This window comes from Populus nigra, chromosome 1, assembly GCF_951802175.1.
Source record: "Populus nigra chromosome 1, ddPopNigr1.1, whole genome shotgun sequence".
Lineage (NCBI taxonomy): Eukaryota > Viridiplantae > Streptophyta > Magnoliopsida > Malpighiales > Salicaceae > Populus > Populus nigra.
In genome coordinates, this window is record NC_084852.1 from 13,235,532 (window position 1) to 13,246,214 (window position 10,683).

The 10,683-nt window shown below is 32.8% G+C and overlaps 1 protein-coding gene across 1 annotated transcript; it reads left to right on the forward strand.

Moving 5' to 3' along the window:
- The first annotated feature begins 2,954 nt into the window (after positions 1-2,954).
- On the forward strand, positions 2,955-8,971 carry LOC133673525 (dihydrolipoyllysine-residue succinyltransferase component of 2-oxoglutarate dehydrogenase complex 2, mitochondrial). The gene is made up of 15 exons (XM_062094386.1): positions 2,955-3,110; positions 3,218-3,302; positions 3,409-3,474; positions 3,575-3,638; positions 3,766-3,793; positions 4,335-4,405; positions 5,048-5,122; positions 5,232-5,287; positions 5,381-5,425; positions 5,534-5,806; positions 5,895-5,989; positions 6,287-6,377; positions 6,480-6,590; positions 7,663-7,857; positions 8,477-8,971. The coding sequence occupies exons 2-15, from the start codon at positions 3,243-3,245 to the stop codon at positions 8,666-8,668; spliced, it is 1,422 nt and encodes a 473-aa protein (XP_061950370.1). The 5' UTR covers positions 2,955-3,110; positions 3,218-3,242; the 3' UTR covers positions 8,669-8,971.
- The last annotated feature ends 1,712 nt before the right edge of the window (positions 8,972-10,683 follow it).

Consider the following 10,683-nt stretch of genomic DNA (forward strand, 5'->3'; position numbering starts at 1 on the left):
ATGCGAGGTTTCATATATATTCCTTAAGATCATCATATATAATTATTGATATAAAAAATAATTCATCCATGTATCGTTTGATTAAGAACAATAGTTGTTCACTACTAGTTTTCAAGAGAAACAGTAAGAAAGTCAAAATCAACCATCAACCAAGAATATCATGATTCACATTAACATTAAATGATTAAGTTTTATATACAACATAAGTAGTTAGAAGGATGATTTTTGGATATTATAGAATAACAATAACACATAGAGCTTTCATAAAAGATGCGCTTAAATAAATGAGTATAAGATATATCAGGATTAAGATTGTATAGTTCTTATCTTTCATAAATAGTCTGAATATGATTAAGATTTTATATTTATGTGAAATTATATATCTTTAAAATTATAAAAGGTTATTTAGCAGCTGAAAACAATAATCGATGTCATATATGCAATTCATTAATAGCTTTCTACTATCTATTGTTATCTTTTTTTTATACGATTCAAGAAATGGTTGAACACATAAATATGAATTCTAGCGTAATTGTGCATATTGTCCAATTTTATGACAACAATCATAATTCTCAATTCGATCGTTAGATTGAGATGAAAACTTATCAGAGTTTCTTGAAATATTATTCTATGTTGAGGGTTTTTATTCTAATAATACTAGTGCCTTGAGATATATTTTTATTGTGTCACATAAGTGTAGAGGTGTATTAGCAAATCCTTGAAAGAATTAATGACAATGTCTACAAAGTAGATCTACCATGTGAGTATAATGTTAGTACTACTTTTAATATTTATGATCTTTCTTAGGCACGAGTTGCTATCTTCTCCTTATTGTTATACGATAACGAGATTGGAAATAAGGATTGGCCCCAAGCAGAATCCAAGTAAAGTATCAGTGCTTGCTATCAATAGAAGTCTTAGCCTCCTACTCAACATGAGGAGCTTTAACCTTCTGACTCCAAAGAGCCTAAGTCGACGGTTCACTTGCACAATTTTTATTTTAAGTAAAATAAAGACAAAACAAAAAAAGAAACACTTTCTTTAATGGCAAAGCTCGGGTTCCTGACGAGTAGGGCGTGACCCTTCCTTAATATAAATAAAAAATTCAAGGTTTTATTGTTTGGTGTAGGTAATGATTCGAGGTTGAATTCTTTTGAAGAGAGAGGGGATGATACAATCCAAACTACACTAAATAATCCATTAGAAGCTCTAGAAGAGCCAATCACAAGATCAAGGCGAAAAAAACTTAAAGATGCATTCAATGAGCTTATTCAAAGTGTTTAGAGCTAAGGTGAATTTCAAGAAGGGTACACCTTCAACAAGTGATGATCAAACTTTTGTTATTTAATCTATGTTCAAAAGAGAACTTATCCATTTACTTCATGGGCTAATTAATTTCAATAGTTAGAGACTTATTTTTCATAATGCATAATTTTACTTAACAAGTATGATTTTCGATTTGACTGTTGGATTACGTTGGAATTTTACTAGAAGTTTACGAAGGTCTTGATATATATTGAGTTAAAATTTTAAGGCAATCAGAAATTAAAAAAAGCCTTGCAATAAGGTCTAAAAACTACCACACAAGAATTGTATTGATTTTCTAGTTGGTTTGAAATTCTTTTTATTTTATTTTATTTAGAATTTTTATTTTTATTTTTTCAACATTGTTTGGGATGTTTTTACATATTAAAAATAAGGTTATTTAGATTGTGTTTAAGTTTTTTTAGAGACAAACTTGATTTCAACAATTATTATTGTATGTGTGAGGTTTTGCTTATACTTTTTTGTTCTTCCTTAAACTACTCTGACTTATTAAAGAATTAACTAGGCTTCGTGACGTCTTCTATACTTCTTATTCATGTCTTTTTATATGCGTTGGATGGAGGTTCAATTACTTATAGTTTTAGTACCTTGGTACATGTTATCGTTGTAATAAACAAATAAATTGTAAAGAGAAAATAAAAAAATATATACTTTTATCATCAAAACACTACAATCCTAAAAAAATGAAAGAAGAAAAAAAAACACATCATATTTCAATAAGAAAATCAATTTTAGACCTAATCTTAACTTTCTTGGAACTAGTAGATTTGATTATAAATTTCTTGATCTATATATCCGGGTTTGCATCAAGTTTAGTTACCATGATTGCTTATTTTTATTATCATATAATTAAATGAAACAAATTTTTTTTTATTTATGATTTGAATCTCAATTTTTTTTTGGTTTTGGAAAACATGTTAGTAGTGCTTAAATTTTTTTTTCTGCATTAATTTTCTATCAGGCCTATCACGTAGAGCAAGCCATTAATTTTATATTTCTTAAATTACAACATGTTTTATTTTATACTTTAAATAATATAATTTTTTAAATATATCTTCGTTGAGAGATGGATGAAAATGGCATAAAAATCCTTATGATTGTTTTTTTCCCCTTCTATGTCAACAATAAAAATATGTTTATAAAGGAGAAGAAAGGAATTGAAAGGATTTTTATGGACTATTTAGTCAATTTCTCAATGAAACTCAGATAGAGAAGGCTAATAAAAAATCAGACTATTTAAGATGAACAATAAGAGATTTCTTGTTTATTTTCTTAATTAATGGACACATTTGTTTTTCCTCCAAGTACATTTTTTTCACTTCCAATTTAGGTGGTTTATTTCTGTGGTGATAAAGTATTTTTATAAAAAAATAAAATTTTTAATATTTTTTAATTATTTTAATATATTAATGTTAATTATAAATTTTAAAAAACAATAATACAATATTATTTTAATATATTTTTAAATAAAAAATTAAAAAAACAATTATTATTTAATACGGACGTCCGACGTGCAACCCTTTTTGGAAGAGTAAAGGAGAAAAGTATACAATCATACACCGTAAGTCCTCAATCGAGCCAATTTTGACTTGTGTAACCAATAAAAAGGCGACACGCAAGCGAACTGAAACTGCATAACGTGCTTTAAATCAACTTTGCAGCCTTGTCTTTCTTTCATTACTCAGAAGCCAAACCCTACAAAGTACAAACAACACACTTCTCTCTCGTTTCAGAGATTCGCGCTCGCTGGCTCTCTCAGCCCCCGCTGACGTTTTTCTAATCAGGTCAAAATCTGTCATAACATGAAAATAATTTTGAAAAAGAAGATTGTCTCTTTCTTATTTTTGTTTAACAGTTTTTATCTTTATCTTTATTTTTTGAAAAAAAGCAGATAGAGATCGAAAGAATCCAACAAGATGTTTGGGGTTATAAGAAGAAGAGTCGCTAATGGAGGCTTGTCTTCGTCGTCTTCTTCGGTTAGAAAATTCATGTTTTTTTTATTTACTATATTTATTCATCTATTTATTTGCTAATTTATATTATTGATATGAAATTTCTTTGTTTGATATGCCTCTTCATCAGATTTTGAGGCAGTCATTACAAACTATTCGACCTGCGCCTTCGTCTACCTCTAGAGTCTCCGACGAGGTATCGATGACTTTCATTTTTTTTATTATATTATTGTAGAAAATAGCTGTGTGTGTGTTTATATATATAATTTCAATAATGCTATCTTGTGTGTCAACAGATTTTAACTCATGCCAGAGGATTTGAACATGTTCGGAAATTCAGTTGCTTTGTTTCTCCCCGAGGTATTATTTCATACTAGGTGTGGCGTTTTGTTACCTTCTTAAGCATAATAATTATAATATCAACAATAATAGTTTGTCATTAATCATTTTTTTTTCTTTTCTTTTTTGGTTTTTTTGTTATTTACAGGCAGGGCAATTAGTTCAAGGCCCGTGAGGTTAGTGATGTTCTATTTCTGTGCTTTGAAGAAACTATATCAGGACTAGCGTTTCTAGGATCAGAATTTAGGATCAGAAAAGCAGTAACTGGATGACACCTGTGAAACCATGCTAAGCTTATCGTTTGATTGTGGACCATTTAAGTGAACAAATAGAAATGTTCTCGTTTGATTGTCTGTCGTTTCCTTTTCTAAACCTTTTACCAATTTTACTTTACCTTTTATACCTCAAGGTTGAAATACATACACCCTTGGCGAGACTCTCGCACTTAAATGATAGTGGCCTGATGGGGTGCTCTAATTCATTTTACCTGCTTTATGTCAGTATAGAACTAGATTTCCCATCTTTTATTTCCCACTGAATTTGTAAATTGGAGAATGCTTGTCCTTTCTAACTGTCCAATAAAGATGTAGATTAGGTTGGTGAAAAATGATGAAGAATTTTTATGCTAATAGAGTTGTTTGTTGTTTACTGTGTAGCTGCATTGCAGTGCTCTCTCTCTCCTGCTTATTTTTATTTTTATTTTTTTTCATTATGCAGAGAAGTTGTTTCCAACATGGAGCTCGCCTCCAGCAAGAAAACTTGGAGTAGGCCATTTTCTTCAGACACTGGTGTGTTATTGACTGGACAACATGGATTCCCTTCATTTGCGCATTACACATTGCTCTGTAATTTCTGTGTGTGTGAGCACTGGTGCACAATTTATTGGTGAAGGAAACATTGCATGATTCTAGTCCTCACTGGACTATTTAATCCTAATGGCTTTATAATTGTTAATTTCAATCACTTATCTAGGATATTAGCATCCTAGCTCTTATGTGAGTCTTTCCCGAATAGCTTTGAAGTTGCTTCTAACAAAGAATGCAGTTTAAAGCTCTTGCTGTGGAGTTTTATCATGGGAAAACTTAATGGAAAATTTTGAATCAAAGTACTGTCATAGTTGCCAGAAATGTGGTATGCATTTACATTAAATTGTGGTATAGAGGGGTTAGGCTTAGGTGGTACGACAGTTCAGATTGTAATAGCCTTTGGAGCAACTATTTGGCTAGTCACTAAGTGTTGAATCTTTCTACAACGGTTGGGTACTTTGTTGAGTTGACCCTTGTAAGATCTTGGATGTGATGAAATGGATGGACTGCTTCAATTTAGTTTATATCTTTGAAGAGGACCCTGTAACTATTTTTATTGCAGTTATATCGTATATTAAAGCTTTGCTATATCTTGCTTTATGATAATTCCATGTTCTGATGTAGGGGATTTGGTTGATGCTGTTGTTCCTTTTATGGGTGAATCCATCACTGATGGCACTCTAGCAAAATTCTTAAAGAGTATGTTTTACCAGTAATAATTTCTCATTTCTGTTGTTTGCCAACATCCTTTTGTCCTTTATATAATTGCAAGTTCCTGATTTTGTTGAATATGATATACTGAGAGCAGATCCTGGTGATAGTGTAGAAGTTGATGAGCCAATTGCTCAAATTGAGACAGATAAGGTGTTAACATGCTTTTCCTCCCCTGCTTTCTGATACATGTAATAGAAAATTTGTTGTGCGTTTCTAATACTTGTAATGTCAACTTATGTTCAGGTGACAATTGATGTTGCTAGTCCAGAAGCAGGTGTGATAAAAGAGGTAATACATATATTGTTTTTTTAATGATAGTTTTACGTTCCTGTGGGAAGAGGTTTGATGATTGAGGTTGCAAATTTTAATTGAACTGTTGTGCATGATTTTTGGCAGTACATAGCCAAGGAAGGGGATACTGTTGAACCAGGTACCAAGATTGCTGTCATTTCAAAGTCTGGTGAAGGTGTAGCTCATGTTGCTCCATCTGAGAATATATCAAAGAAAGCTGCACCTAAGCAACCTGCTTCTCAAACGAAGGATGAAGAAAAGCAAAAGCCTAAGGTTGAAGCTAGTCCCGTCCCAGAAAAGCCTAAAACTCCAGCAACACCACCTCCTAAACGCTCTGCTACAGAACCCCAGCTTCCTCCTAAGGAAAGGGAAAGAAGAGTAAGTTTGTTGTCTTTTGTCATTATATATTAGGGAATGTTCCTTGAGATTTGTTCTATTAGTGTCTCAAGTTCTTCTTTGATTACAGGTTCCTATGACAAGACTTCGGAAAAGGGTTGCAACCCGATTGAAGGACTCTCAGAACACATTTGCTATGTTGACAACATTCAATGAAGTTGATATGTGAGTTCAATTTGATTTTGACGTTTCATTGCTTATATCACTATTGTTATAGCTATAACTCTTTGATAATAGTGGTTAGGTCATATCCTATTGGTTTTGTTTTTTGCCAACACAGATGCATGAACTTATTTCTCTGAGTTTTCCTTCCCTTATAATGCTTCTATCCCAAAGAAAACAGAAAATGGCTCTTTGAAATGGGTGGATTAGTTCCTGAATTTTACTCCACAAAATAACATTACCTTGGATTGTTTTTCCTGCATGCTTGTTTTCCCATAATTGATTCTCTGCTTATTGTAGGACTAATTTGATGAAGCTTCGCTCTGATTACAAGGATGCGTTTGTCGAAAAACATGGAGTGAAATTGGGCCTTATGTCAGGATTTATAAAGGTAAACAATGTGTTATCTATAATTATACAAATAATTTCTGAAATATACTTTTGATCCAACATACGTGGTTTCATTTTCCTTGTTTCCTCTGAAATACCTCAGGCTGCTGTCAGCGGTCTCCAGAATCAGCCTATTATAAATGCAGTTATTGATGGGGATGATATCATATACAGAGATTATGTAGACATTAGTATAGCTGTCGGTACTCCAAAGGTTTGTCTTCATCTCTTTAATCGGTTGACTTCTTATTTGTGAACACAAATATGCAACATTTGGTGCTTATGGTTTGGTGAAGCTCCAGCAGTAATGCACTGGACTTTACTTTCTATATATCTTCATCTTGTGGTGTTTGTAATTAGCGTAATGGGTTCGGGCATCTTTCTTGCTCCTTACATTTTCAAAATCTTCTTTATTTGTATATTTCCTTAGCCTAACTAAATTGTGAGATACTATTATAGTTTGATTCTGGTTGCTAAATATGTTTTTATCCAAAGAATTGGAGCAATTATGCACATTTATATGAGTTCATCAAAATAATTTTTCAATTACAATTTATTAGGTTGCTAGGGCCTAATATCATTTAACCAAATTTCCCTTGAAGCTGGTCTCACCGAATGCATCTATTTCCTTGCTATTGGCTATTCAGTGTAAGGATTATTTTTGTTAGTGAAGAAATGACATGTTTGTCTTCTGTTTGTGATATTTGGGGGTGGGAAGATTTGAACCTAGGTGCTCCCAACCCCCACAGCCTTAGCCTCAAGTCCTTTAACCGGACCAATGCCTCATTGACATGTATATTCGACTTGTGGCATATGCCATTTCCACAGTAAATACTGCACCCAAGATGTTGAGCACCATGAGACATCGAATTCCCTCAATTACTAGATTGCCACAAGGACACCATCCTGTCCTCTGAAGGTGCCAGTTTAAATGAAGCTTCTGCCATGTTTATCTCTGACCACCTGTACACTTGAAATTGTCAAAGAACCATCTCAACCTAATAGCTTAAGCTGTTAGGTAAGGTCCCAAGATATGATTTATATTATTCTCTAACAGAAATATCTTTGACAAATATTGTGATTGTATTAAAGTATTTGTTCTCCTTGTGATTTCTATGAACAAATAAATAGGAGAAAAATGCTGCAGTTACTTAATTCCTTGCTGGGTTTCACTGTCCTCTGTTATTTTGTTGAAGTTTCAATTATTCATAGAGGTTCACAAACGATAAACTTGTATGTTTTTTTCCCTTTCGACGTCCTTACTGTAATTATCATGTTTCTTCCAGGGCCTTGTTGTTCCAGTTATCCGTAATGCTGGTAAGATGAACTTTGCTGAGATAGAGAAGGAAATCAACACACTTGCAAAGAAGGCAAATGATGGGACAATTTCAATTGATGAGATGGCTGGAGGTTCATTTACAATATCAAATGGAGGTGTTTATGGAAGCCTTTTGAGTACACCCATTATCAACCCCCCTCAGGTTTGGCATTCTACTGTAATAATAATTTAAATGAATACACTTCTCTTTTCTGATTGAAACACAGCGCTAATTTACCACTTGGCTGAACTTGAGATCTCATCTGTTTAAATTAATGCGTGTATGCTTCTCCTATGGACATTGTATTTCTCCAACTTGATCGTCTAGGCCATGGTTAACAGAATGGACTGGCCAGTAGAACCGGAAAACTGGTGAACCAGCTACTAAGCTGGTCTGGTTTTTATTTGGATCATTTAAGCAAAGAAACTCAGAAAGGCATTCTTAGGTTGGGTTTTAGAGAATCAATCATGTTTTCCCTGTTTAAATGCAGGCTCTGACCGGTTCTCATAGCATATAAAATTTTAGAAAGATAAAACTCTTTGCTAATCCAATCTGGCAATGATTTTAGTAGTAGACTAGGAAAACTTTGCTGCCTGCCTGAACCAGTGACTCAGTGATCGGGCTTTGCTTGCCTGGCCACTATCTGGTTGGGTCCTGATTAGTCTTGGTATGGACAGCAACACATTTTCTTGGATAAGTGACTGCTGTGCACGCAATTAGTATTTGTATTTTCAGATTTTGTTATGAGTAAAGAATCTTACAACCAATATTTTTTTGGCAGTCGGCTATATTGGGAATGCACTCGATAGTGAGTCGTCCAATGGTTGTTGGAGGTAATGTTGTTCCAAGGCCAATGATGTACATTGCACTCACATACGACCATAGGCTAATTGATGGAAGAGAGGCGGTTTTCTTCTTGCGTCGTATCAAAGATGTTGTGGAGGATCCTCGCAGGCTGCTCCTGGATGTATGAACATGGATTCAATTTGATGAGTTTTCAGCCATGCTGACAATAGAACATACTATATTTGACAAGAATAAATACTCTTGAGATGGAAGTTTTGTTGGGGTTTGTTGTTAATTTGACCCTACGAGCTTTTCATTTGCGGCTTGCCATGATTTAATCTAAAATGAGGAACTGGCTACATGTTCTTATTTTATATTTCAAAATGATCAGCAAACTGCTCGTTTATTTTTATACATGTAAGAGACTCCAGATTCTGGCAAATAGCACGTATAGTGCCCATATATCAAGAAATTTATATGTATTTTTGAATTTTTTTGGTCTTTAGATATTCTGGACATGGATTCGTTGATTTTATTGCACTTGATTTATAATACAGCCTTTCTGGTATTAAAAGCAGGCCGTATTTTTTTTAGCCATTTCCATCTCCCTGTTGGTTCTCATCACTATAAGAGCTCCTGATGACACGTTAATTGGTGGAAACTGACGGTCCGTCTTCAGCTGCTGGTCTCAGGTCGATTGAAAGTCGAAGAAAAAATAGGAGTGATCTGGCTGGTGACTCGATCAATTTGCAACTTGTTGATTTAAGGTAAAGCTTGATAATCAACTTTTTTTATTTTTTTTGATTTTTTTAATCAAAATGATATTTTGATTTGTGATCTTGTACAATGATTTCAAAATGAGACACTGAGTGGGCTATCCACCTGACTATTTGTTTGCATAAATGAAAATGACAATCCACAAACAATGCCTTTGAATCTACCCGAGGCACTGTTGAGGGTTCGCCGCACTCATGCCAGCTGGCATGCTCGTTCGAAGAATGAGGTCATCGAATTTCTAGCTATGAACAACTATTATATATTGGGGATTAAAGCCTATATATATATATATATATATATATAACAATAACAATTCAAAGATAAGGATAATGTCCAATATGGCCTTATATTTTTTGAAAATTGTCATGTTCAGGGCTTGATAGCAAAAGATCAATGGATTTTATCGATAAATTCATCTTTGGAGTTCTTTTTCAAAAAATATATAAAAAAGTAGTAATCTCTTTTGTACTTCCTGGAACTAATTACTTATATCAACTAGTTATTTAAAGAATATAATTGTGAACATGTGGCCACAAACCTTATTAAAAGGGTTTTTTTTTTAATGTTTTTATTTTTATTTTTTTTCAATAAGAAAATAACATAGAAGAAGATACTTGACTTGATATGGATTAGGATACAAGATGATTTTTAATAATCATAGCATTATCCCTATAAAAATTATCAATCAATCATCCATAGTTGATGTCTGATAGAAATGTCATGAAAAATAGAGCGATGCAAACTCCATGGATGAGAATAAATAAAACATTAACAACAAGATTGTTGTTGAAATTTTCTACCAAGTATAAATATAAGATTTTAATAATACTAGTGCTCTTGATCTCAATAAAAACTAGAGAGAGGATATTAAAATTTTCCTTCAAGTTCCCCCGTGGAAAGTCTTAAGTATCTTTTTTAAATAAAAATGACTAATTATATACTCATAGCATATGTACTATGTAAGAGATATAAGTTTGAAATTTTGCCTAGATGTTTAGGACTAAAAGAAGCCTTGTTAGCCATGGATGATGTTAATGAGGAGCTAAATATAATTAAAATGAAATGGTTAATCATTATGACTTTTATTGGTTAGGTATAACTAGGGATTATATTAGTTATACAAAAATGTGTCAAGAATGGATCACTTGTTAGAACATAAAGAAAGTCGAAAGATCATAATTTAAACATGTTTGTTCAAAGAAATTCTCAATGGATGATTTAGAAGGGTATCCTTCCAATTTTCCATAAGAACCCAAAATATGACAAGTGGTCCCCTAACTAGGAGGGTTCATGTATTAATAATAAAAGTGCATATCATATATAATTTATATAAATACTCAAAACATATACCCTCAAGTAGGTCATATTCATGAATCCTAATTCATTGTCCTTAAATCATACTCTAGGACAACCATATTTAATGGT

Excerpts from the sequence above, each read along its gene's own strand:
- LOC133673525 (XM_062094386.1), top strand. The coding sequence starts at position 3,243 with ATGTTTGGGGTTATAAGAAGAAGAGTCGCTAATGGAGGCTTGTCTTCG. Across the intron at positions 3,303-3,408 it reads TGTCTTCGTCGTCTTCTTCG|ATTTTGAGGCAGTCATTACA; the intron begins GTTAGAAAATTC and ends CCTCTTCATCAG. Across the intron at positions 3,794-4,334 it reads ATTAGTTCAAGGCCCGTGAG|AGAAGTTGTTTCCAACATGG; the intron begins GTTAGTGATGTT and ends TTCATTATGCAG.